This window comes from Primulina eburnea, chromosome 12, assembly GCF_022965805.1.
Source record: "Primulina eburnea isolate SZY01 chromosome 12, ASM2296580v1, whole genome shotgun sequence".
NCBI classification, from domain to species: domain Eukaryota; kingdom Viridiplantae; phylum Streptophyta; class Magnoliopsida; order Lamiales; family Gesneriaceae; genus Primulina; species Primulina eburnea.
In genome coordinates, this window is record NC_133112.1 from 3,852,663 (window position 1) to 3,880,496 (window position 27,834).

At 32.7% G+C, this 27,834-nt stretch overlaps 3 protein-coding genes across 5 annotated transcripts; 2 read left to right on the forward strand and 1 right to left on the reverse strand.

The window, feature by feature from the left end:
- The first annotated feature begins 6,679 nt into the window (after positions 1-6,679).
- LOC140808178 (uncharacterized) lies at positions 6,680-9,502 on the forward strand. Its single transcript, XM_073165233.1, has 4 exons — positions 6,680-6,830; positions 8,112-8,178; positions 8,526-8,770; positions 8,956-9,502. Exons 2-4 carry the CDS (start codon positions 8,133-8,135, stop codon positions 9,262-9,264), a joined length of 600 nt encoding a protein of 199 aa, XP_073021334.1. The 5' UTR covers positions 6,680-6,830; positions 8,112-8,132; the 3' UTR covers positions 9,265-9,502.
- Positions 9,503-11,040: 1,538 nt separating this feature from the next.
- Positions 11,041-18,084, reverse strand: LOC140808444 (calcium-dependent protein kinase 1-like). Of its 3 annotated transcripts, none has more exons than XM_073165590.1 (8): positions 17,795-18,084; positions 16,624-17,507; positions 15,556-15,699; positions 15,270-15,422; positions 12,541-12,656; positions 12,288-12,455; positions 11,519-11,743; positions 11,041-11,400 (listed from the first exon to the last, which is right to left on the reverse strand). In XM_073165590.1, the coding sequence occupies exons 2-8, from the start codon at positions 17,405-17,407 to the stop codon at positions 11,269-11,271; spliced, it is 1,722 nt and encodes a 573-aa protein (XP_073021691.1). In that variant the 5' UTR covers positions 17,408-17,507; positions 17,795-18,084; the 3' UTR covers positions 11,041-11,268. The 3 variants fall into 3 exon arrangements, with proteins under 3 accessions (XP_073021691.1, XP_073021690.1, XP_073021689.1); XM_073165589.1 differs by having other exon boundaries at positions 16,624-17,554; XM_073165588.1 differs by having other exon boundaries at positions 16,624-17,519; positions 17,795-18,083.
- Positions 18,085-21,132: 3,048 nt separating this feature from the next.
- Positions 21,133-27,082, forward strand: LOC140807765 (protein PELOTA 1). The gene is made up of 16 exons (XM_073164732.1): positions 21,133-21,347; positions 21,529-21,611; positions 22,298-22,373; positions 22,564-22,638; positions 22,713-22,769; positions 23,479-23,524; positions 24,040-24,115; positions 24,410-24,485; positions 24,593-24,625; positions 24,723-24,791; positions 24,941-25,047; positions 25,650-25,722; positions 25,847-25,885; positions 26,067-26,161; positions 26,629-26,735; positions 26,871-27,082. Exons 1-16 carry the CDS (start codon positions 21,297-21,299, stop codon positions 26,942-26,944), a joined length of 1,137 nt encoding a protein of 378 aa, XP_073020833.1. The 5' UTR covers positions 21,133-21,296; the 3' UTR covers positions 26,945-27,082.
- Positions 27,083-27,834: the final 752 nt, after the last annotated feature.

Genomic DNA, 27,834 nt, shown 5'->3' on the forward strand with positions numbered 1-27,834 from the left:
TGCCATATATTAATTATACGGTATATCTTTTGTGAGACAATTTCATATTTTTGTTCGTGGATAAGTCAATCGACTCCGTATCTAGAGTAAAAAAAATTAGCAATAAAAATAACTTTTTTCATGGATTTATCTCACAAAATTGATATATGAGACGGTTTCGTAAGAGTTTTGTGTTAATTGTAATAATTATAATAATATCAAAGTTTTGATGCAATCCATCTTCTTGGAAATTATGACTGATTTATACGTAGACGTTGTATTAAAGCTGAAATTGTGCGTTTAATTTTTTTCCAAAGAACATATTATCGGGGTTTCCGTACTTTTGTCTTGATTTTCTCGTACAGCTCCTCGTATGTATTCTATTATCAATTTATGTTTTTTTTAAAATAATTAAAAACCTTGGAAAGAAATTTTTCAAGATAAAACGTAAATTCGAAATTTCTTCTGTTTAGTAATCAAATTTAATAAGCAAGTTTAATTTTTGTTTAATCTATCCATGTGTGTGTGTGTGTGTGTGTGTGTGTTTTGAGTTGGAATAATTTTAAAAAAAAGTATGTAATTTCCTTTAAAGGGAAAATTAGCGTGCCGATTGGACATGTGTTGGCCAACCTCCCGAGCCGAGCCTCAATGAGGTCGAGGGAAGCGGACGGGCTCATACCTACGTGAGCTCTCATCTTGACGTTGACGAATAGAAATCCATTCCAAAAAGATAAAGCTCATTAAGATCAACCAAATCTTTGCGGGATCTAACCAAATATACAAGATATAACCAAATTTTTTACAAGATTCTGAGGATCTAAATATACCAAATCAGGACTCTATTTCTCTCGTATAAATACCAAGTTTCGTTCATTGTTTACGCATTCATATATTCACATTCTCTCAGCACACACATTACTCTTTCAGTTTTCTGTTATCTGACTTGAGTGTCAGAGAGGCTACGTCGGAACAACCTTCCGACCCCCCTCTAACACTCCTGTTTGTGCTTGAGTTGATTTAATTGGTTTTTGAGAAAATATTATTTTCAAGTTAAATAAATAAACTTTTAACTCAGACGAGTCGTATTTTGTGAGACGGATCTCTTATTTGGGTCATCCATGAAAATATATCATTTTTTATGATAAGACTATTGTTTTTTAGTGTGAATATCAGTAGGGTTGACTCGTCTCATAAATAAAGATTCGTGAGACCGTCTCACAAGAGACATATTCGATTGATATAAAAGGACGCGATCGAGCATCGAGTAGCATTAAAAATAATTTTTTTTATAACGATAAAACTCGAAACCGCTAATTTCTTGTGTACATGGAGTAAAACCTTTAAGTCAGCGTAGTAGTTTGTAAACCACACTAACGAAGATAATCACATTGTTATTAATTTTTAGATAATTAGAATTAGGAGATCTAATAAAGCTCGATTATTATAAAATAATGTAACAGAAAAAAATCACAGATTAATTATACCTGGTCATTGTCTAAAATTTAATTTATGTGATAATTTTTTTAAAAAAAATTAATTGATGGTGGATATTCTGACTGATTCTATGTGTAAATATACTATTAAATAATTTTATGACAAATATATAATATTTTAAAATAAATAAAATATTGTGCGTACAGAATTGGTCCTTTCGTGCTGCATTCATTTATCGGCGACGTATTTCTAGTCCAAAACAATTAAAATCCAAATGATCATAATATATATTAATTATTTTATAAGACAAATTCCTTCTAAAATAAATTTTGTTACATATAAATTATTTTAAAAAAAATATATATGCATATAATTTAAATTAACCCATTTTTCAACCTACACCGCTTATGCATAAAAAATCAAACCGAAAGTGAACAAACTTTTCCAATATACTATTATTTATTCTATAGGTAGCTTTTCACCTTCTACGCTTTGATTTTTGTTCATTCAATATATTTACTTACTCTATAGGTTGACATTTGCACTATTGGTTTATTATTAAAATAAATAACAAATATATGTGTGTATTTATAAATCATATAAAAAAAATTATGTTATTGTTTGGTTCAACGAATAAGACGATGAAAATTGTATAATACAAGAATAATATACATAAATAACATGACGATTAATCATAACTATAATAGTGGAATCAAACTTAAAATGAAACAAATAGGTATAATTAATTAATGACAAAAACTTGTGTAAGACAGTGAGTCGTATTTCGTGAGACAGATTTCTTATTTGAGTCATCCATAAAAAATTATTATTTTTTATGCTGAGAGTATTATTTTTTATTGTGAATATCGATAGGATTGACTCGTTTCACAGATAAAGATTCGTGAGACCGTCTCACAACACTACTCATAATTAATATAACATCATTGACATTATATGTCGGTCCATACATTAACTGTAATAATAGCCTAAAACATTATGGGAATTTTGAGTTGGGTCAAACCATAGACTTTATTTTATTGCAACTTTATTATGCCCTGGGGAAAAAAAAAGGAGGGAATTTTTTTTATGATTTTACCAAACAATCTAATACATTTTAAAATAACATTAAGTTCACCAAAAGAAAAAGAAAAAAAGTGTTATTCCTTTTTCATTTGTAATTTAAAGCACTATAGTCAATAGTAATACATGTGTGGTTCCGCTTTCATGAGGCGTTCTAGCTGCAGAGTAGGTAAATTTTGACCAGTGATTAAAAGTTCAATTATCTCAATCAATATGTTCTCAGATAAATTTGTCACATTGAATAATAATGACAGTGTCAGGGACGGATTCAGAAATTAAAGTTGGGGTGAGCTTGAACTTAATATAATAAGTTGATTTATATATATTTTAAATGTACTTTCAAAATTAAATTCTATTAAATAAAAAAATTGATAAAATAAATTTATCATTTTTATGAGTTATTTGCACCAAATTCCTTTTGAAATATCGAAAATATACATTTATTCAATGTGAAAGTTAAATAAGTATTCTAGATATTAACTTTTATGAGTTATTTGCACCATGATATCTTTTAAAAAAATTAGATTGAGCTTAAATCTGTATATATATTTATCAAAAAAAATTAGAATTGACTCGAATATCTATAACTCCTTGTAAAAAAAATTTGGGCTGTACTACAGTGTAGGACGGACCAAACATAAGTCCGTCCCTGGACAGCGTGTTCCAACTAAAAAAAATGTGTGGTTCCTAATTCCTACACTTCCATAGGCTTTTTGACTTGTTGAATTGACCAATCTATCGAAATGACAAACTCGAGTCGACTCACTTTACTTTGCCACTAAGTAGTAGGGTTTGCATGTGTCTTTTTTTTTTATTCCCTGCTATGACAAGTGATAATAATGAATAAAATAGCTAAATTATTTTTAAAAAAATTTAAATAGATTTATAAAATTAAAATTGATTTATATTCAATTTTTTGCATCGAACTAAAAATTCACGATTTTCCTTGTAGACAAACCGTCGTGGTACTACTTCTCAAAGATCTTTGGATTTGAGGGTCGAATATATAAAATGCAATTTAAATTAGAATTATTAAAATTATTTCAATAATTTGATATGTCTTTAACCCAAATTGATTCCTAACGATGTTGATCGTATCGTTTCCGAAACATAATTTGAAAAATCCAACAAAATTATGACATAGTTTATGTTCTAAAAGGTCTCAAATTTGTGAAATAATTAAAACATAACGATGTAAATAGTAAATACATCGAACGAATAATTCATAGGATAATTGTGCACGCAAATTGAATATCAAATGGTATATGTAAATAGCTGAGTATTTCATATTTAATATGAAAATATTAGTTTTTGAACATTATGAGATTAATTTAAAGATGTTCTTGCGTACGGGAGAATGTTATAATGGAATCTCAAAGATGAATCATTATCTAACACTAAAGACTTTGTTGTCAGATGAGTTACAATTTATTGACTTGCTACTACGTATTTATTTTTATTGAAGTGATCGATATTGAAAGAGTATGTCTCTTGTGAGACGGTCTCACGAATTTTTATCTGTGAGACGGGTCAACTCTATCGATATTCACTATAAAAAGTAATACCCTTAGCATAAAAAGTAATATTTTTCATGGATGACCTAAATAAGAGATCCATTTAACAAAATACGATCCGTGAAACCGTCTCACACAAGTTTTTGTCATCTTGAAATGTATCTTTTACACAAAAAACTCTTGTGAGACGATCTCACAAATTAATTTATGTGATATATATTATATTTAGGTCGCCCAAAAAAATATTATTTTTATTGTAAATATGAACATGATTAATCCGTCTCAAAAAAAAAAATCTGCGAGATCGTCTTACAAAAAATCTTTTATTTGGTCATTTTGTGATATTGATTTGAATAAAGTAGAAAGCCCCAAAAACTAAAATGAGGGAGACCCATTTTCAAGAAAAAGAAAAAATAAAATAAAGAAATGAGGGAGACACAATCGAGTTGGATATACGATCATAAATTTGAAACAAGGAAATGAAGCACAAAATTTATATTATGAAGATAATTGACATAATTTTTTTGAAAAAAATTATGTTACATTGATATCAACTTAAACGCTTAAACAGATCTAATTAACCTTCTACATGATTAAAGCAATTGAGCTATATGTATGTAAAACCAAATCAGGTTAACCGATTTTAAATGAAAACGAACCGACCGAACCCAGACAATAAACAATGGGTCCGTCAACATTGTCAATTTGTGTTCACAAATGAAGTGATACTCGTCTATTGTATATGATGAATTATATCAAAATTGTATATCTAATAGATGAGTGTCTCTCATTGGCCGACACAAAAGTTAGCACGGTTGGTGAACATATATCCGTACCTTTTATGAGGTCAAAGAGGCCACCGCCTCAGGGTCCGGTCCTTGAGGGGGTCCAACATATATTTTGAGTTGATGACCTGTTGAAATAATATTTTTTTTGCTCAATATTAAATAAAATAAGAGTAATCTGATTATTTTTTGTTTATAATGATCAAACTCGATATTCCTTCAAGTCCGGTTTGAACAATTTAAATAGTATCAATAGACTTTGGGGAATTTGTTGAGTTTGGAGAAGTTAACGAGTTAACATTTAACTACTTGATGAATTATTATATAGAATTTGCAACAATTTTTTAAGATGCACAGTGTTTGGCAAAATGATGATTTATTCTTAAATACTTATATTACCTTAAGATTTTGTTAACTATCCTAGTACTAGTAACAATTTGCTAAGTAGAAAGAACTTATTATAAGTTTGAAGTTATAAAGATTTATTTTTTTTTTTTTGAAGGTTTAATAAGATTTATTTTCCTTTCCATGAATATGTCACAAATGACTAAATGAGTTAGGCAATCTTGTTAATTTTGGCAATAAATTATCCGGAAACTAGATTATAACAAAATTTGATATATATTTCTTTCCCTCTAAAATAGCTAGACACACAATTACAATATACGGGGGAGGTCATAAGATCAAACAGCTTACTCCTCAATATTAATGACAGCTTGTCTTTTTTTATATAATATATTGTTGCATTTGATGATATTTACACCATTGCATATTTTTATAAAACGCTAAGCCATGAATGTTTTCATTATATTTACTAGCAAACAGTGAGTCTGCAGATGGATTCTTCTGGAGCCGGGCATGTGCAAGTCTATGCTCTACTCTCCGGGCAGTCATAAGCTCGGGCTCTTGTATAAATCTCTCGGGAGGCATTCTACCCGGACACCTCGATAACAGTGCCGCACTCGAGTGGTTCACAAGATAAGATCTTGTTTCGAGAAACGTGTCTGACAGAATCTATTATGTACACATGATAAATAGAGTGTTGACAAAATTAAATCAACGACATATGTTAGTGTACGCGCAAATCGATAATCTTATTTATTTTTATAAACATTATGCATTCATTTAAGATAAGTAATCTTGAAACTTGCAAGCACACCTATATTCTCTATTCGTTTATCTTCATATTAAACTATTCCAACTTATCGATTAAAATGGAACGTTCGCGCCATATCATCATCTCCTTTCACCGGTAAAGTGAACTATAGTCTTGGTCGGTCGAGTATCCAACTAATATGATCCTACAAGATCAATCCATATACCCCAATGTATATCTATGTGATTTTATATTTCTAAAGTACAAAATGATACAAATATAAATATATTTTTAATCATATTACCATAACAATATAGTAAATTATATCATTAACCAGTTGTGTCTCATCTTTATGTATAAAAATAAACATAGCTTAAATAACAATATATCTTCTAATATTTGGTGATGAGAAATAATTTCAAAAATAATATTTTGAATTAATTATGTAATAAGAACATTAATTTGAATTAATTTGTTTATTTTTGTTATTATTATATTAATTAAAAATTAGGTATTTCAAAATATAATATAAGAATAATGTCAAAGTTACCACCAATATATCGTTACAGCGATATTTATAACTATTATATCGCGAGATTTTACTGTTACATCGCAAGATTTTGTATTCAATATATAGTGAGATTTTGACAAATTAAATTTTTGCATTGAATATTATGCAATGTACAAATGATGTACAAATATGAAATATGGATATACATACATGTAGTATCTATCACTCATAATATAAACATAATTTTTGACAATTAAAATGGTAACGGATCAAATATTGGTCCGACCCGTTGTCACCCCATAACCCTAATCGAAATCCACCGTGGAAACCCAGGAGCATCTGGCATTGAAAGGAGAAAAGCAACACCTTTTCATCAAATTGTATTCGGGTGCAGGAGGGAAGATAGATATCCGTACGATTCAATAGGTGAGGTGCATTTGTTTCTTTGCTATCTTGTTTCGGTTTCGGTATAGTTCATGGATCACAGTTGCATTTTAGTTTCTGGGTTCTGTGTTTAAATTCATCTAGGTGTCCTCTTATCAAGAATTTGTTAGTTCAAGAATTCTTTGGGATAGCCATTTACATACTATGGATCCTTAACAATTGTTGGATGCTATAACTTCACAAATAGTAATGTTTCTCATGGAGTTACTGTGTGATCTTTCAGAAGCCACTGCTCCACATTTTTTTAGTATATCTCTTGGCACCACGTCGGCACCCTAGTCAGATGATTGTTATTAACCTCTGGATCGATGAAAGCTCTTTCCCTGGTGATTGCTCATGTGCCATGAGTCTGAGCGAGAGAAAGTGTTAGGATTTACTAAGTAAAGGATAGCTCAGCTCATTTAGTCTATTAGGTGAATAGTGCCGCTACACATTCCTTCCGTGGGGCAGGGGTGGAGGTTGATTGCAAGTTTTCATTTTTATTAAGAAAGGGTGATTGGATCTTTTATGATTTGAGAAAGGGTGATTGGTTGTTTCATGATTTGTTTCACAATCGGCGTAAAAATGTTTAGAAATTTTATATCCCAGTATTCATTTTGAGGTTGCAAAGAATGCAATATGTTATTGATGCTTATTGTGCTGAGTAAGCGAGCATAAAATAAAATTTCCTGGTGAGCTGGAAGCACATATGAGGAGGGGGAACGTAGCGATGGGTAATGAAGCCTAGTGCGCTGGTGGTGTTTGCTTCTTTAGCTAAACATTCATTTTCGGGAAGTTGTTCTTCATGTTAATTTATTTAGCGTCTTGAGTTGGGTGGATTGGTAGAGTGGAGGCGAGTAGGGTGATCTTTCTCTCATTTGAGAAAAAATTTAAAATATATGTATTCTTTTTCTGAAGATGCATGTCTAGCCCTTTCTCAACATATTACTAACTCGCTTTCAATGTTGAATTTCGTTGTTCCGCTTGTTATCTTTAGATTCTTTACCCTGCACATGAGTCAATTTCATCAAGAATATAGCTGCTCTATGTTTTTTAGGCTTTATTACATTGTATTTTTGTTGTTAGGTTGAGCAAAATTTGGCACGCTATTAAACAAAATGATGAATAGGAGGGTGCCTTATTCTGATGGGATCGCAACTCCATATACTTCTCATATGCAGCATATAGCTGTGCATGACACACAAGAAAATCCTGCAATGGATATTTTTCCTGGACAAAATAACAACTTACGTGCAGGACCAGCAATAAGTTCTTATATTTTGTCTCAGGATGACAGAGATGTACCAAGAATGCCGACACAAAATCAATTGCTGACTCAAATATACCCTGATGCAAGTACTTCTCGTACATTCCTTCTCCGTTTGGTGCTATATAAACTTTGGTTATCTGTAACACTGCTAAATGTTGACTGTTCATCTTTATTATATCACACATTGCATGTTTGACAACATTGTGGTGTAGAATGATGTGTTAGATTGCTTTATGGTATGTTACTTGTACGTACACAGGTAGAGGTCTACAGATACCTCAGTTTTGTTGAATTGTAATCACACCCATGATAATGTTCATTCAGGTTTCCTTATTCATGTAGATCTTATTCTTTCTTTTGTACTAAATTTGAAGGGATATCACGTTGCGGATTTGTTGCATCCGTCTTACCTTTTTTCTTATTGAATGAACAGGACCAGGAAGCCATTCAATTTCACGTTACCACAGGTCAGCATCAGATTCAACTGCGGATTTAGCAAATATAGTTAGCAGAGAGGCTGGAAATCAGTCCCATGAACAAGACATGGAAATTGGATACGAGGATAAACCCCAGCTCGTAACTTTTGAAGGCCTGGAAAGAAGATTTCAAGATGAAATATTCAATCTAATAAAGGAACAAGCCAATGCAGAAGATGCTGAAAATACGAGGCACAAAGAGGTATGTTCCTGGTTAAAAAAAACTCCCGTTAACTTTTGAAAACCTGTGAGGTGCCTTCCCATTTTAAAATTCCGTCACAATTTGATTATTAACATTAGTGATTAAAAAAATAAAAAGTGTATCGGCATCCTAAACTTTGAAAGAATATATAGCTCATGAGCTTACAACTGTATTACCTTTTTCAGAAGTTGATCGAACTTAATGACAAGTACCAAGAAAAACTATCTACACTTCGTGCACAACAAGCAAGTAGAAGAAAAGAGTTTCTTGGCAAGGAATTAGAGGAAAGGCAAAGACAGTACCAGCAAACTGAGACTGGCAACCTTTGGATCACAAATGTTCCAAACGACCCCCACAGTTACGCCGGAACTTATCATAGTGCACACGCTGGTCGTCCAGAGAGGGCATCATTTCCTAGGTGGAGCCAAGGTGCTGAAGGAAGGGTACCATACCCTCGGGGACGAGACTATGACCAAACCGGTGCTCGGTACTAGTGGACTTATCTTGAAAGGAAGCAAGACTCTGATTGTATCTGTACTTGTCTTGAAAGGAAGCAAGGGTCTGATTGCTTACAGGTACAACTGCCATGTAAGATGTTTATTTTGAAAACTAATGGTCAGAGATGGCAGGTAGCAACACTCGTTACTAGGAATTCAGATCTGACATGTTTTTCTAATAACTAAATTTTTGGTTTTTTATTGGATGACTGCTACTATCTCATAAACAAACTTCAAAAATAGGCATACAAAACTAAATTTTTGGTATAAATTACTAAGTAATTTATTGGTGGAAATTAAAATAATTAATAGAGTATGTAAACATAAATATTTTAACATTTTATAGTTACAGGTTTGTAAATTTGTTGAACTAATAGTTTATAGATTTTCATTTTGTGGAACAAATGAATTGAACTTCATAAGATTGCACAACCTTTAAATTAGACGCAAGACTTCAGATTGATTTTTTGTCCCAGTTGTTTACGGAATCTTGATTCAGAAAAACTCATATGACATCCATTTCGGGGTTACGAGTGTGGGAATGTCATATTCTAACTAGAAAAACATGCGTTTAGAAACCCGATCTGACTAGAAAGTCCTTCAAAAATTGATCGAAAAACGAGCGTTTATTGAAGAAGCTATAGAGTCGAAATACCCCAAAATCTGAAAGCAGGTGGGAGTGGGTTTTTGGGCTCACGAGAATATGGTTAGCATCCAGTATTGAGCTCCCCTTTTTTGGGTGCTCTTGACAATTTGGTTACCAGAGATAGACTCTTCAAGATAAACCAGTGATGATTGCCGTGAATGCTGCTCTCAAGGATGTGTATTGTCACATATGTCAATTTTGTGAAACGAATGTTCAATCCAACTCGATTCATGAAAAAATATCATATTTAATAGTATACTAAAATATTATTTTAAATTATAAATATGGATCAGATTGAACTATTTCACATACATAGATATGTGAGATCGTCTCAAAAAGAGACCTACTCATTTTATTTTGATAGAATTTTATGTTTATTTAATTATGGAGTATAAATATAAATATCAATAAATATTGCGAACACTATACATATGCAACAGAACCTTTAAATAAAATTATGGAAGCATACGTAGAATTAATTGAGAAATTTTGAAAAACCGATATTTTTTCGCATGTATTTAAAAAATATTATATTTGTTAAAATAATATAATGTTACGGATTATAGTATTTTTTTAGCAAATGGGGGTCTTTTTTCAAAATTAACGTTAAAGAGGGTTAAAAAGTTAAATTCCCAAAATTTATATATATTTGTATGTATATATAATATTTTCATATAAAATAAACAAATATTTTAGGTGGTTTTTATTTAATATTTAATTTGGGATAATAGTTTTAAATTATTTGAAAAAAACTTTTAAATTGTTTAATAGAGTTGCATTTATTTTCTCTGTTTTGTGTTCATAAGGGAGCAAAAAATTGGAGATTACATTCAAACTAAGATCTTTAACCATTTTCTTTATATATATTTATTAAAAAAATATTGAAGGTAATATTTTACACTCCACCTATATTTTATTAACGTATGTAAATATAGAATCATAAATAGTGTAAATAAAATCAAATTTTTATGTATAATCTAAGAGGCTTAAAATATTTCAAGTATTTAACCCATATATTTCAAGTATTTGATTGATTGATTTGATACGACATTTTTACGCTCATCATGCATGGCATACACAAGCACACAAAGTCCATCTTCAACCAGAGATTCCAATCAAGGACAAAATTAAAGGGAAGTTTTTCTCCTGTCTTCAACAATGTGGTCTTGATGCAATCAGAAAAGTCAAAAAACCGAATCCGGATTCGGCCGGAGAAAACTGAGCAAGACTGATGCACAATCAGGACTTAGTACTGACTATACAGCTATAGCATCACAGCCATTTCATCTTAAAAAGGATAGAAAATGAATGAAAAATTAATGGAACCAGAACATAAGGGTGTGGCGATTCGAAGGCTATGTGAGTTTCAAGGCATCTCTAAAGTTGATGCTGAAACTGTTCTCCAAGCTTCGTTTACCACCTCCACCAGCAACCGGGTTGCCCTTTTGCATCATCGTTACAAACTCGTTGTAATCAATACGTCCATCCTGAAAAAGAGCCCAAGAATCCAATTAACTTTAGTTGAAAAATGCACAACATACAACTCCCAAGAGATGCCTATTATATTTAACTTTAAATAGCACTCTAAAAAAAGTATGAACTAACATTGTCCTGGTCAACTTCTCGAATCATCTCTTCAAGGCGGGAATCATCGAACCCATACTCCTGACACACGTGTTGAAGCTCATCTGGGGTGATATAGCCACTTCCATCTTTATCGAAGTATGAGAAAGCAGCAAACAGGTGATCCTCTCTCTCGATTTTGTTGAGATGCAATGTTGCAGCTACAAACTCTCCATAATCGATTGTTCCACTGTTATCAACATCAGCCTGCGATATCAGAAAGTGGGGCAGGTTACATACAGAGATGGAACCGAAGATTAAGATTATGACATTGAGGTCTGTATTGACATATACAAAAGGAAAATTTTCAAATAATAATAATGAATCTGCTGGATGAGAGATGTGACAGACCGCTAAGGAGAGTCAATGGGGCAGGTGGGTGGGAATTCAAGTCTATTCTAACCCAGCCCAGTTGTAAAGAAATAGCTTCACTCGGTTATTAACAAACAAACCCGATTGATAACCAGATTTAACCAGGAAGAGTTCAATTGAGGTGGTTTTTTATAGATGGAAGCAATTTCGGTTCACCTAATACTGCCAATAGTTGGTACCCAAGCTCATCTCAAACCACTCAGTGGAAGTTAAGAACACGGGATTTTGACCAAAAGAAAATATGTTATCTTGTTTAGTCATTCCCTTCTTTGTTAATTTCAGTTCAAATCTCGAAAAAGAGATATCATATCAAATTTATTAGAACGTATTATCCTGAAGTAACAAAAATCAAAGAAAGCAGTCTGGTTTAGTTGCTCACTGCTTGCATTAAATCATAAATCTCAGATTCATTTAGATGGGCACCAGCTCTCTTAAGTCCAGCTTTGAGCTCTTCAAAAGTGATTTGGCCACTATTATCTGCATCTATCATTTTGAACATTTCTTTAAGACCAGCGATTTCTTCTTCAGATAACGACTCCGCAATGACCTGAAAGATACAATTCCACCTCAATATATATAGCGCCATCAGATGGCTTATTTTACTCTATTCGCATGTTAAAAGTAAAACTTACTCTAAGAGCCATTTTCTTTAGTCTGTTCATAGCCGAAAAATGTTTCAGGCGGCTTAAAACTGCAGAATCCAGAGGTTTATCTGGTGCCACACCGTCAACTTGAACCCAAGGGTGACCTACAAAAATTCAATAGACACACAATCAAATCTAACTGATTTCACAGTGAGAAATACTGAATCTTTTAGCTTGCATAAAATAGTAAATGAAAATAACTGTCTATCAAATATTTTAAAAAATTCTGCATTTATTCCCATAAAATTTTTGGCCTTCTAAGAACTTAAATAGCAGAGCAGATTGTTATCGCGGGGAATTTATTGCTTCGATTGAAAAGCAAATGACTGCCTGTTTTAACTAATCTTTATTTACAAGTTTACAGCACCGTTCATTGGATCGCTGGTTTTTTTATTCTAGAAATATTTAGATGGGTTCATATTGATCTTGAGGTCATATTGATACATTGTTCCAATGTCCTGACTAGCTAGAGAGAGTGTTTTCTGGGTATGTCATTCTATACTGGTTTGCGTCCATCTCGGTGATCACTAAAATATTAAAGAACGGTCTTAATAGAAAATAGCTTACTAAAATTAAAAGGAATTAGGTTCATGATATTTGCTTGTGGCTTAAAAGAGAGGTTATTGAGCCAAAATTAGTAACAAATGATTGGTTGAGTATTCAAATAAATTCCCAAGAGGATGTTTCTCAGATAATTTCCAATCTCAAGAAAACATTTCATAGGTTCCCATAACAAAAAGGATTCCAACTACATCAGGACATAAACCGTTTAAAACCAATAGATAGGGAATTGTAACATATGGCCAGTATTCAAGCAATTTGGGAAAAATTCTGGCAGGGACTTGGACAGTTTAAATATTCTAAATTACAAGGTTATCCAGGAAGGTAGGAGAGAACATCTCAAATATCTTATTCATCTACTCGATGAAGTAAAAAGAAACAAAAAACTTATTATACCAGCTGCTAATCTCTTATCTCACTAAAAATAATTGAACTAGGATTTCGCCCTTATTCAGAATTCAAATAATGTAGAAAATTTTGAGCTTACATGACAGTTGATCACAATGGAAGGAGAATTTACTAATCTGTTTCTAACTTGTCACATGATAAATATTTTGCACTATCTATAAATGTAATGCAAGAGGAAGCACGTTTAAAAGGAAAAACACAAGTTAGGGAAGTAGATTAATTGCTGACTGATAAAAACATGACATCAACTTGAATATGCATGGCTGACCCCATGATATGCTCTAAGTATTTAACAAGAATATACTTTATTTTTGGATTTCTTTTGTCATTCTAAAATAGCTATACCGGAAAATCATGAATTTAGAACCTCAAGGTTATGCATTTTACAAATTCATTCAATTACGACAAAGGTCTAACTATTGAACTCTGAATTTACATTATCAAACTATTGTCCTCAGGGACACTAAACCTGGAGATTTTGGTGACCTTCCTCTTCCTTAATCTTTCAAGTTTGAAACAATACACTATACGTACTAGTTCATGTCCTAAAATGAACAGTAAAAAAAATTGATACCTTAAATTATCTTCTATGGGCCCCCTTTGGTATTCTTTCTTTGATTCTCGACCTCTTCACACTGATGATAGAACTTCAATTTTTTGAGATGTTACATATGTAGCCTTAACGACTCATCTAGGGCCTTAATTGAAGAGTATTAGTTTGACTCAGATCCTGGGGATGAATGGTCCTTTTACATGACTGACAGGGGTGGAGAAACTCAATGGATTTAGGAAGCTAATATTTTAACCAAATCACATAAACTTCAATTTTTTGTTTGATCACCCCTTCCTCACCCTCTATTGGGTCTTCCCTAGTTCATAGACCAGATTGGTTCGATTATGGATTGGTCAATTCATCCGTGATCCGAGATTTTGAGCGAATCAAACAATTTCATTCCTTTTGGTATTGTCCACTTAAGATTCCAAAAGTGAGATCTTAGAAAAGCAATTAGATAGCTAAGACAGGTAACAATTTTTCTGAAAACTAATAATATTACATGTTTAAACAATTGAAAAATAAATACAATATGTAAAAAAGACCAAGGATTTTTTACATGGAAAAGCCCCTTCGAAAAGCTTATTTTAAATGGAAGCAACACTTCAAATTTTCATTGTACATTGAAAAACAAATAACTTACAAATAAAAATAAGTGTAATACATGCATGCTTTAAAATACATCTGTTATGATATACCAAAAGTCGACAGACATACCAAAAGTCAAACTCTTAAAAGAAAATTGAGAGATTGAGAGGCATTGATAAATTTTTCGTAAAAATAGGCAATGTGAGGAATGGAATTATGGGGATAAAATAATAAATATTGCCAGATTGCAACCGTTTCCTTAATGGTTGTAGATTGGACAGGTTCAAAATTCTTAGCACACAAAATTCTAAGCAGTTCCCAATTCCAATGTATAAGCTCAAATTAATTCATTAAACCACAGAACTGTGTTGGCATTAGATGCAATGGGTTGGCAGCTGAATCCACAGTCACATCCAGATTTTTATGAACAACATTCAATAGTCAAAATCCAAACACAAAATTCTCCTAAAATAAGTAAGAATAATTAAACTATTATGATCTTTTTTAAAAAAAATCCCGAACTCTAGAAATTTTTTATATGAACATGAATGATTTCCTAATGACTTAATCTAGACAATTTAGAAAATATTCCATAGGGAATACTCACAAAGGACTTCATGAGCATTTAATCGTTGTCTAGGGTCTCGAACAAGCATTCTCCTTACTAAGTCTTTTGCACCTTCTGAGATACTTGGCCAGGGGTCTGATGAGAAGTCAAGTTCGCCGTTCAGGACTTGTTCAAATATTCCTTGCTCGCTTTCTGAAGTCAAGGATATTTTATGATAAAAATAAGTGAAAAAGAAAAATCATGTCAGGATAAATCTTATTTTTGTGGTCTTGGTCTGATAAAATATGTGGCTATATTTAACCAAATGAATATAAATAATTCTCACCAGCCCAGAAAGGTGGAACTCCACTGAGTAAAATGTAAACAATTACTCCAGCACTCCAGACATCAGCTTCTGGACCATATCGTTTTTGAAGAACTTCAGGTGCGACGTAATATGGGCTGCCTACCACGTCAGCGAACTTTTCTCCTGAGAAAGTAAATATTAGCTTTTAAATGACAAAAAAGAAATAGATAACATGCCTATCTAACAAGTCAAAATAGTTCAATCACATCAACAATCTGACATTAAACCTAATTATAATTCCGATGACTACCATGTCCTTGGTGACTAAAACAATGTTTCTAGTATATTTATCGTTAGAGGGGGTGTCAAAGTTAATTTAAGAGGATCCATATAATTATTTCCAGCCTCGAGAAATGCCAACATAGATAATATAAAGCACCTTAAGTAGTGACTGGAAGAGGGAAGGTAAGCACCTACATTTTACACTAAACAATATTTTGCCCTTCAAATTGGTATCCTTCTCTTGTTCAAGAAGTCAAAGGATGTGCCTAAATTTATACTTTAAGTTTGGATAAAAGTTCAGAGTTAATCTGAAACAACTAATTCACAATTATAGCAACTGATCACATCGCTCTGACGCAAAAAACTTGTGTTCAGGTATTAGCTATGAACTCAATGATTCAACTACATCCAAGTAATTAAATACTATTAGCGAAAAGGGGAAGGCTGTTACCCAATATCCTCCTCCAAATATTTGATAAAAATAACATGATAAAATCTACTAATATGTCTATTACCCAATATCCTCCTCCCATTACTTACTGGAAAATAACACGATAAAATCTACTGATAGAGAAACTTTAGTTCTAAATGACTAGTTGATAAATACACATAACTATCACAACAAAGCATTTTAGTGCGGCTCTAATCTGGATAATGTTGGTTTTCTCGACAAACTTTATCACAATATGGAGGTGGTCCGTATGCTCATTTCTAATCCAGAAAATGCCAAACCCAATCTAGAGAAGTGCACAATCTAAAAAGAAACATGCATCTCTCAAATAGCAACTTCACTCTTAAAACATATGATAGAGTTGACTAGCATACCTGGCTTAAAGAATATCGACAACCCAAAATCAATTGTTTTGAGAAGTGATTCTTCTTTTTGACCAACAAAAAGAAAATTTTCAGGCTTAAGATCACGATGCATAACACCCAAAGAATGACAAGCTTCTACCACTCCAACAATAGTCCTGGTAAGCTCGGCTGCCTTCCGTTCCGTATAATGCCCACGTTGTATTATCCTGTCAAAAAGCTCTCCCCCCGCACATAACTCCATGACAACATGAACAGCGTTAACATCTTCATATGCCCCCTTAATGGATATAACGTTTGGATGCCCAGCCAAATGGTGCATTATTTGAATTTCCCTTCTGACATCCTCCACATCATCATCAGTCAATAACTTCCGCTTTGCAATTGATTTGCACGCGTATTCCTTCCCTGTCGCCTTCTCCACACAGAGGAATGTTATTCCAAATTGCCCTTGTCCTAATTTCTTCCCAAGAGCAAAAAATTCTTTCAAGTTCCCAGTTTTCCGTTGTAAAACGGAACTAGTTCGAAGTCCTGCACTAGTATTCCTTTTCATATGCTTTTTTGGCTTCGCTGGTTGCTCTTGTTTTGTTTCCGACTTCGGAATTATCACATGTTCCGGTGGTGTGCTTTGAACCGGCATTGCTGATTCGTGCTCTTTTGGTGTCTCATTTTTGGCATTCTCTCCGTTGACTGAAGATTCAGTACCATCTGGCACGCGAGATCGCCACACTGCTGCAGATACCGATTGAAAAATAGCATTTTTTGATATGCTAGGCCCAACACAAGTATTTCCCATCTATGCCCAAACTAAATAATTTCTTCTTCAAAGTTCCTCAATCTCCACCATCAAATCTTATTCTGCCGCCGGGAAGAAAGCCCAGGTGATGAAAGAAGATCTACGTTTTGATCTATATTCAGAGCAAAGTCAATTTTTCCTTTTTCACTTCAAATCCACGATAACAAATCCATAAACACATGCAACAGCAGCACGATTGCAAAGGAAATATCAAAATCAGGTATCAGAACAAAATTTCAGCTTAGCAGAGATTGAAATCAGTTCACACAGGATCAAAAATATATAATATCAACCACAAATAAATACACATCAAAATTCAAGATTTCAACCATGAATACATAATTCAGGCATAAAAAATCATAAGACAAGATTGGGGAACTGTCAAACCTGTTCGACTCAAAGGGTTCAAACTGGCAATAAAGACAACAAAGAAACTGTTAGCAAAGAGCAAATCCCATCAAGAAAGCCGTGAGTAATCGTCCGTTTCTTTAGGACATGTTCCTCTTCGAAGAAATGGTACGGTCAAAGACTGGAAGCGAAGCATATATGTGCAGGCTAGCAGCTAGAATACTCAGTGGAAAAAGTTGAGATCTTGATAAGAAGAAGGTCAAAACCGATCGATTTCTTTGGTGGGTTCTTATTAAACAAGTATTTAATGTGTGTGTCATTACAAATCTATGCATACGGAAGTTGCGGAGCTTTGGATGCATACGGACAAAGCTAACACAAGAAACGCGTTTTTGGTCGTTTTTGTAGGAGCTAGACAAGATAACTTTGTAATTTTAAAGATAATATATAACATAAGATGTAACTCTCGTTCTACATCTAATGTTTTTCAATTTTAGTATCAAACTATATATAGACATTTCTCAACCTGTATAGAAAGCTCTTCAAAATCATAAATGAATGGTAGTAAATTAAAAATCATCACCTATTGTTTTGATATTTTACACACACCGTGTACACTTATATGAACATTGATGAGGTGATAATCATTTTTTTAGATGTATAATTTTTTTATGTTTCATTAAATCAATGAGTGTCACTTCATCAGTATGTATACAATAAATATGCATCGTATCAAAACTATAATCATGTCTTTAAATTTGAATTATGTAAATTAAATAATTACACTATTTTTTATGATCATATTTGCAAATTTTATAACGAGTCCTATAAGTTAGGTATTATCTCTATTTGTTTCGAACATGAAATGGTAGCTTAAGAAATTTTCAGGAATTATTTTTAGTTTTTAAATATATTTATAAATAGAAATTATAATGGGCAAACTTACGATAACCCTTCATCTTCAAACTTAATTTTACTTCACTCATCATCTCTTCAAATCTTTGTTCAAGCTCTCCATTTTTTAAAATTTTCAAAAATATCCTCAATCTTCATAATTATGGTAGGTGGCATTTTTTTATCTATTTAGTATGTTATTAAAGGCATACAACTACGTAAGGTTTCCAACATATATATCATGCTTAGATGATCATTTTTTATAATAAATGGTCCATCATGCTTCTGTATAATAAATTGAACAGTTTACCTCTTTGACCGGAGTGTAATCGGGTTATATCCACCGAATTTTACAGACTCTTCTCACAGCCTACCCACGCAGTCGCAACAGATGGTTCTTAACATAGATTACTTCAACAACATCTAGCATAACATTGTTTCGTTTTCTATATTGAGGTGTATGGTAAAGTAGTTCAATTTGAAAATAATACATGAGAGAGACAATAAGTCTTGATTTTTTTATTCAAACGTACAAAATATTATTATATAGTAACCTCTTGTAGAAGAGGATAAACTTTCTTAGCTACCTATAGTAGCCGGAGTTACATCACACATAACTAGTAACATAAAATATTGCAATTTATTTGAAAGAAAATGAAGATGTTGAATGATGTTTTCATCTTCCTTCAACCTTAATATTTATACAAGTCTTGGTGGATTTGAAATCTGGACTTCAAAGCTTGTGAATTCTTTTGTCAGTTGAGGCCGATAGTATCTGGTGAGTGGCGGTTCCTTCAACTACTAGTTGGTGGCTTTTGGTAGATATGTCATATTCAGTTATTGAAGCAATGAGTGGTTCTTCTAATGTTAGAGGAACTTTGTTAAATTTCTGAACATTTGTATCTGACCTCCTTAGCTTGATAAAATGAAAAAGGCTCCGTGTGAGCCTTTTCTTGCTTGTTGCTGTAATGAAAAAGTATGACTCCAGAATGTCTTCTCTAGACAAAGTCGTTGTTTACCCATGTTTCATGAACAACTTTCTGGATCTATTTAAGTAAATCTGAGATTTATGGGAAGCTATGTGATGCAGTATAAACCGATGCAATAGCCCCAAATTCATACCATGTTTTTACCTCATTTGGATATGAATTTGGTTTCATCCATACCCTGAGATATTTTCCTGATACATCAACCCTGATTGTGGCTGTGTTAATGCATATTCTTGTTTTAATTTCTCCCAATTTTGTTGATACATCTGAAATGGAGAAACTGCAGTTTCATTAGTATTAATCTTATATTTACCATTGTTTGTATTAGGTCTAAGGTTGATCTTTCCTTCTTCAATCCTCGAGGTGAAGAGTTGACTTGAATACTTGAGATAAGGAACTGGAGTTCCTATTTTTGTTTCAGTCGACTCATCTGGGGATGATCTCGACTTAACATTTGTGTTAGAGGTATTTTAATTCCCTGCTCTAGGTATAGAGTCCTGTACTCGAAACTCTCCATTTGAGAAACCAGTGGCTTCTCAGTGCCTTGGAGAATATGTCTTTGTGTTACAGACCATAGCTGGATATAAGCTTATAAAATCCTATATTTCGATTAGAGACTATTATCTTATCAGCTTGTTGTAACTTACCCGCAACTTCTGCATTTAGGGCAAACTTGTTGAATTCGTTTTGAAGCATTTCAAGATGTTTCATCAAACGCCTCTGCTTTTTTATGATTATATCGATATCACCGTTGTTAATATCTTGTCAAAAAATCTGCAAGAATATTTCTATTAGATTTAATAATCACAATATCAAAAATATAATTTTGAGATAAAGCTTGACATCTTGATAATCTGAAGGCCTTTTACTAGAACTTGGTTGTTCTAAAGTTTGAATTCTTGTTTGAATCTCCTTTAATGTTCCAAGAATTTTCTTCTTGTTTTTCAAGGATTTTCTCCACATTTTGTGATACATAATACAACATATTGTCATAATTTTTTATTATCTTTTGAATTTATCTAAGATCTCCGGAGAGTTCAGATGAATCCAGTACTATTTCTAGTAACCTATTATTTTGAATTGTAAGTTTACATTATGATTCGGACGAGTTCCACTTTGTTCTTGATATATATCCTTTGTTAGATCTTTTTGTTTTAAATATTCCAAAGTTTTGGAACAAATCCTGTGAATAATCAATCTCGGATCCATGTTGTTTGAGAAAATTCTCATTTTCAAACATTTAATTACATAATAATAATAATAAATTTGTATGATTGAAATAATTTTAGCTAAGTTTTGATATCATTTTGACTCAGTAAAATCAATCATTAAAATCAACGTATATAAAGGTATTTTTGTCATTTTTATTATTTTAGAGAATTTAAATAAAAAAATTTAGATATAAAAAACTAAAGTAAGTTTATGTTTGAATTTAAAGATTTATCATCAATTTACCAAATAGAACAATCAGGATAAGTTTATATTTGATTTTAAGATATATCATCAATTTACAATATAAATCATAGGAGTTCGACTGTTTTTGCAATTTGCGTCCAATCTCCAGATTCTCCACACAAACGAACCAACCAATATTTTCTCATCGGTCTTGAAGCAGAAACGAAGGGCAGAAACGAAGAGAACAACACAGACAACTTATCATGAAGATCGTTCGCAGAGATTTCATACGCAATGGCCCTGGAAGCGTGAAGGTTGTTTCTTCACTTTTTTTTGTTGTCTCCTCGAGAAGTAATTTCAATATACCTTGAAACTTTTATCAAGGTCCTTCTTTAATTATTGTTCGACCTCTTCTTGGCATAAACAAAGGTGGGTTTCAGTAATTTGGATTCAGTTTTGAAATTTCTTTGTTTCGGTTTCTGGGTTTTGATGCAGATGGTTCCTGAAGAGGCGGATGATTTGTGGCTTGCTTACAATTTGATCTCTGAGGGTGACAGTGTCTTGGCTGTCACAGTGAGGTAACTTTTGGGTTATTTATCTTGTGTTGAGCCGGTTTTTATAGTTTTTTTTAAAATATGGTTTTTATAGTCTTTTTAGTGTAAAAACTTGAATTTATGTGTCAAGCTTTTTTCAGTTGCTTTAAATCATATATTTTCCCCCACACACAGTCCCATTTTTTTGGGCTTTTTATCTATAAATTAAGTTTATGCTTATTATACCAGTGAGCAAGGCATTGCTCTTTTTATTGGCATCCTTGTTTTCAGTAATGATTGAATATTCATGTAGTCACACGATCGCAACTTCATGAGAAAATAGATAATGTAGTAGAAAATAATAAGATAGGGGCTTTCCATGTAAACGACAAGTTTTCTTGTGACACTAATATTTATTCGTTAACTTAAGGAAGATCGGATTGAGGATTACATATTCAAGCAAATAATATTCTCCTAAAATTTTAGGGGAAGGCTAAAGCAAGGAGAAGAAAAAGTTCTAAATACTATTCTTTTTTATTATGGTTTTTTCTACGTGTTTGTCATCCTGGAAACTCAAAGGTGAATTTTATGCCTATTTAACAATGATTATGTAGGTTTTACATATTGTATGTCATTTGTGTATGAAATGAAATAATTTTGGACCAGTGCCCTGAAATGTTTAATCTGATTGTTGTATGAGAGTACGTTTGATGACTATTATCTGTGTGTAGGAAGGTTTTGAGAGAAGCTGCTTCAGGAGGAAGAGATGCAGAAAGAGTGAAACTGAAGCTTGAAATCAAAGTCGAGGTATATTAGTATGTCGAAAAAGATTTGAAGTATGACCATTTTTTATTGGAAGAACTTCACACATCCAATTTGTTTTTTCGTATATTGTAGTTGATCACAATACGAATCTTAAATGCCTTAGACGGTTGCATTAATCTTGTCCACAAATCATATACTGAAATGAATTATATATGTGCATATTTTAATTTAGGGCATCGAGTATGACAAAGAAGGATCTGTCCTACGTATACGCGGGAAGAATATTTTGGAGAACGAACATGTCAAGGTTTGTGGCCGTTACCTCTTATATTCTTTTTTTTTAAATATCATTCGGGCTACTATATTGTTATCATGCTGCAGATTGGGGCATTTCACACTCTAGAAGTTGAGCTCCACCGACCGTTTGTGTTAAGGAAGGTGTGTCATTTTTCCTAGTTTATTGAAGTTTTTTCCACTCTCCTTTACGTTTTTTCAGTCATAAAAACGTAAGTTTGACTTTAGTGTCTTGGTCCCACTACTTGTTTCATTAACCAATTTAGAGCCTTGCCTCAGAATATTAGGCTGGGTTCGGTTGAAGTGATAGGGTCACAAAATGATAAATTATACTAAGATTATTGAATTATATGATCGGAAAAGAAATAGACTGCTGATATGGGTTTGGTGTGGGATGGAGGTGAAATAGCATTATGCCTCTGATAATTATGTTTACTAGCACTAGAATTGTATCTTACTCTTCCCAATTTCATTTTTTGGGTTGATGAGATTAACAATAACATGAGAGAAATGGGATGAAATATCATGTGTGAATAGTGAACAATGACGAGCTTATGGATTTTGATTATTGGACTTGATTTGAAATGAAGAAGTGATAAATATGGATTATTAATGGCTTCCTCCACTAAGGCAATTTAGCGCAAAGTTGAGGAAACCCAGGGAAACTGCACAGTTATATATATTTTTTTATATAAAATGCGGACTTAATGGTACAATGAGGATACTCTCAATATCCTTCATTCATGGAATTTTTTTGCTATGCTACTATGAATCTGTGCCGATAACATAAATGCCAAAAAATTCCAGCATAAATAATTTTGCACTAATTAAGTCTTTACATGTCGTTTGATAGGAAATCTGGGACTCGGTGACATTGGATGTGCTGCATCAAGCATCTGGTATGGAATTTCAACTGATCCATGCAACCTCATTATTTATCTTTCATGTTGTGCTACATACTTTTAATTTTCATCGAGCTACTAATAAAAACGATCAAATTTTATATTACTCATCTTTTTGGGACTACTGACCTTGTTAACAGTTTAACGCTTTAATGGTTATATTCCATACAATCATACATGGACATGCGATCGCCTCAACAAACTGTGAAATACAAAAGTAGATGATTTTATCAGCATGTTATGTTACCTCATTACCATCTGAGAATGTCAGAATAGTTGAGTGTGGTATGATGGTAAACTATGATAACTATTAACCAGTTTGATCTTGCACCATAAGTTTAAAATTATTGGGGAAAATGTGAACATGCGTCATCCTATGGTGTTTGTACCAAGAATCTGCTTTTATCCTTGATTTGCTTTTCATATGTAGTGCTAGCAGGATTTGCATTTTTTTCTGAAATTATGGTTATTTGTATGTATGCTGATTTGAAGCTTACATTTTAATGTTTCAGATCCTACGGCAAGTGCGGACCTTGCTGTTGTTCTGATGCAAGAGGGCCTGGCTCATATTTTACTTGTTGGTAAAAGGTACTGATATCAGTATTAAAAAATTTGATAGATCATGCTGTACTGGACTGTATTTTTTCTAATTGTGATTTTCATGATTCCCCAAGGCACTTGTTTTTATGATTTCATCTTCTTCCAACTTGTTTATGAGTGTATCATATTAATTTGATCTTCTATCTGGACTTTATTAGATAGTTTCATTGGATGGAACTGTTTAAAATCTGTTGCTTAGGAAAGAACTACTAAAATTTGAGTTTGTTACAGATTATTGTCTTCTAACCACATTCTAATGTTTAAATGGATTAATATTAACAGCGTGACAACAACTCGTTCTCGTGTAGAGACTTCAATACCACGCAAGCATGGTCCTGCAGTTGGAGGTTATGACAAAGTATGACCATTAGTTGTTTCCCAAAATATTGTTCGACTAAATCTGCTAGCTTTTTTTCCTGGGATTATAGCACGCGAGTCCTTACTGATGTATGCTTGTTTTGACAGGCGTTGAACAAGTTTTTCGACAATGTTTTAATGGTAAAATTGAGTGCCTACCTGTTTTTTTGTACTCGTTCCGTGTCTATTTCAGAAACATTACTAAATAGGATAATCTATTTTGTTCTACTTTTTTTAGTCATTCCTTAAAAATGTTGATTTCAACGTTGTTCGCTGTGCTGTGATTGCAAGTCCCGGTTTTACCAAGGTAGCTATTCTCCTATCAATAAGCATATCAATGAGTTATTCCGATTTTCTCTATGAATTTCTTGGTTTTTAGCTCGATTCATACTAAAAATTATTTATTTCATTATAATAACGGAATAATGGCAAGGGATCAATTCCATGCATGTTCAGGATCAATTTCATCGACACTTGATGTTGGAGGCGGAGAGGAAGTCGCTTAGATCCATCATCGAGAATAAATCACGTATAGTTCTTGTGCATACTACTTCTGGATACAAGTACGACCGTCTTTCTCTTTCTGTCCATTTTCTTGTTTTGCTGTTGTCTTGTTGCCTTATTTATAACAAGTTTGGATCTTGTCTGATGTGGACTTTGCTCACTGGATCTCCTTAATCAGTGTGGTAGCATTACTGAAAATATGATGCTTATTATTCTACTAAATGTCTCTTTGTTTATCTGTTATTCACTGCAAATATGAAATAACAAAGACGGAATTATATAATTAGAAAACAGCAATGAGGGAAAGGGGGCAGAACCTTTTAAATTTATGTATGAAAGTAGAAATCTTGGTGTGGAAACAGCATCTACAAATTAATCAACAAATCTGTTGGATACTCCCACACTTCCAATCGTATCAATTTTGTGAAACTGTATTTGATGTTTGGGAATATGGCCGTGAATGTGAAATGAGATGAAAAATAAATTATAAGACCTTTTCTTCGAAATAAGATCCAATCATCCTACAGGTTGGCTTTTCAATATACTGAATCGACATTTGGAGTTCATTGAATCTACTTGTGTTGAGATAATTCAATTGGCAGTGTGATGTTTTTTTTTTATCATAACTCATTATAATCTTATATTTAAAAATTATACACAGGCATAGTTTGAGGGAGGTTTTGGATGCTCCAAATGTCATGAATATGATTAAAGACACAAAAGCTGCACAAGAGGTAGCAATATGCCTAGTTTACTCCGTTGCTATCACTTAGCGGTCGAAAATATTGGGTTGGTTTCTGTTTTGTGTGTTAATATTGTTTTCTTGTAGGATTTATTATTTATTTCATTTTAATGCAGGTCCGGACACTCAAGGATTTCTTTGCCATGCTATCAAATGTCCGTTCTCTCTTTACCTATGTTCACAGTTTGCTAGTATTTCTGCCTCGTTTTTTTTTGTCTGAATTCACAATATATCGGTTTGCACGCTTCCATGACTATTAAGCTTATTAAAAATCAAATTATAATCTACACGTTTTAGTTTGGTTTGTTTTAGTTAATATGTGGTGGCTTTGGATAGGATCCTGCTCGAGCTTGTTATGGACCAAAACACGTTGAAGTTGCCCATGAGCGACTAGCTGTCCAGACGCTTCTCATTACGGATGAGCTCTTTAGGTTAGTAATTTTTATCATCTCTTAAAAACCTTCCAGTAACCGGATGGAAAGTACTAATGATCAGAATTTTGTTTCTGATTCACTGAAATTGTTGCCTTCATCGATTAAGCCTATTTTCTAAAGGGCAACTGCTCACCGAAGCCCACTTGTCACAGCTATTTTTCTATCATCCATTAATCTGCCCAGCTATTTTTCTATCATCCATTAATCTGCCCTTGCATTCTCCTTGTGCTTAAGCATGTTTGTTAAACACGGTGTACATTAATTATGGGGTAATTGGGCGAGTTCCCCGAGCCAGGCAGCCTGCTTTATATTGAGCTTGTATTTAAAGAAAAGTTGTGTAGCGAAAGAAGTATAATTCGAAAGTAGTAAAACATGGAAATTGGATGGTGAATTCTACCACTTCCTCAAGAAATTGAAACCACATATGATCACTCTCTTATCATTCAAAAACGATGTTTTCCCAGGAATTCTGATATACCAACGAGGCAAAGGTATGTGAACTTGGTAGATTCCGTCAAGAACTCAGGCGGCACTACTCACATCTTCTCCTCTATGCATGTGTCAGGAGAGCGTAAGTACATCCTTATTTTATTTTGTCGAACCCCTGTATACATCCTTTGCGCGTATTAGTTTTAAAAAATTTATTCTTATTATCATATATGACCAAATGTTAACAAACTTTCTTTTTTTTATGCCTGAGGTTCAGAACTGGCACAACTTACTGGTATCGCGGCCATACTTCGTTTTCCTTTGCCAGACTTGGAAGACATAGAAATGTAGATGATAGTTGAAGAGAGCTGATGGAATATTTTTGTGCTGCATCTGTATCATAGTTCATAGTATTATCATTATTATTTTTCATTTAAATATATTTAGTCATAATGTGTGCATAAGGTTGCAATAAAACATTTTATATGTGCTATGGTTTGGAGTAGAATTGAGGCACATATTCACCCCCACTGTTTTAAGCTTTAAGGTGTGGGTGGAATGTATACAATTTAGATTTGAGTTTAAATTTTTTTCAAATTTGCTGAAGAATTAGCTATTTTGCTGGACTAGTAATTGGCTGCAACCATTAAAATCATTGGAAGCCAACTCGAGACCTCGTGGAGTTGAAAATTTGGGAGAATTGATCCAATTTCAATGAAGTTTGGTTTGATCCCTCGTGGAGTTGAAAATTTGGGAGAATTGATCCAATTTCAATGAAGTTTGGTTTGATCCTGGCTATCAATCTTTGGCATTTGGTTTCAATTTGTACTTGTAGAAAAAATTTGTGAGATGGATATTCAACTCATGAAAAAATAAATATTTTATGTCAAAATTATTAATTTTTATGGAAAATATGATCATGTCGATTAGTTTCACGTTTCATAAATATAGATAAGTGAGTTGTTTCATAATATACATATTCATTATTTTAATTGAATGATATGTATAGTTAAATATATTTGAAAAGCAAAATTATTATTATTATATATATATATACACAATATTATAAATGTACGCTGTAGAACCATTTCCAGACCTAGTTATATAACCCTAATTTGTTCTAATTATATGAATTTTTATAAATCTTTTATATTTACTTGATTTTTTTTGTTCCAAAGAAAACATTAAAAAAATTTAAGTTTTATTTTTTAAACACGATAAAACAAAATAAGAGTTATCTA

What these genes read in the sequence shown, in the direction of transcription:
- LOC140808178 (XM_073165233.1), top strand. Translation starts at nt 8,133, where the DNA reads ATGCCGACACAAAATCAATTGCTGACTCAAATATACCCTGATGCAA. An exon ending in TCAAATATACCCTGATGCAA is followed by an intron (nt 8,179 to 8,525) that starts GTACTTCTCGTA and finishes TTGAATGAACAG; the next exon opens with GACCAGGAAGCCATTCAATT. An exon ending in AAAATACGAGGCACAAAGAG is followed by an intron (nt 8,771 to 8,955) that starts GTATGTTCCTGG and finishes TACCTTTTTCAG; the next exon opens with AAGTTGATCGAACTTAATGA.
- LOC140808444 (XM_073165590.1), bottom strand. Translation starts at nt 17,407, where the DNA reads ATGGGAAATACTTGTGTTGGGCCTAGCATATCAAAAAATGCTATTTTT. An exon ending in GTCGATATTCTTTAAGCCAG is followed by an intron (nt 15,700 to 16,623) that starts GTATGCTAGTCA and finishes TTACTTTCTCAG; the next exon opens with GAGAAAAGTTCGCTGACGTG. An exon ending in AAATGCTCATGAAGTCCTTT is followed by an intron (nt 12,657 to 15,269) that starts GTGAGTATTCCC and finishes GAATTTTTGTAG; the next exon opens with GTCACCCTTGGGTTCAAGTT.
- LOC140807765 (XM_073164732.1), top strand. Translation starts at nt 21,297, where the DNA reads ATGAAGATCGTTCGCAGAGATTTCATACGCAATGGCCCTGGAAGCGTG. An exon ending in GTCTTGGCTGTCACAGTGAG is followed by an intron (nt 21,612 to 22,297) that starts GTAACTTTTGGG and finishes ATCTGTGTGTAG; the next exon opens with GAAGGTTTTGAGAGAAGCTG. An exon ending in ATTTTACTTGTTGGTAAAAG is followed by an intron (nt 24,116 to 24,409) that starts GTACTGATATCA and finishes TAATATTAACAG; the next exon opens with CGTGACAACAACTCGTTCTC.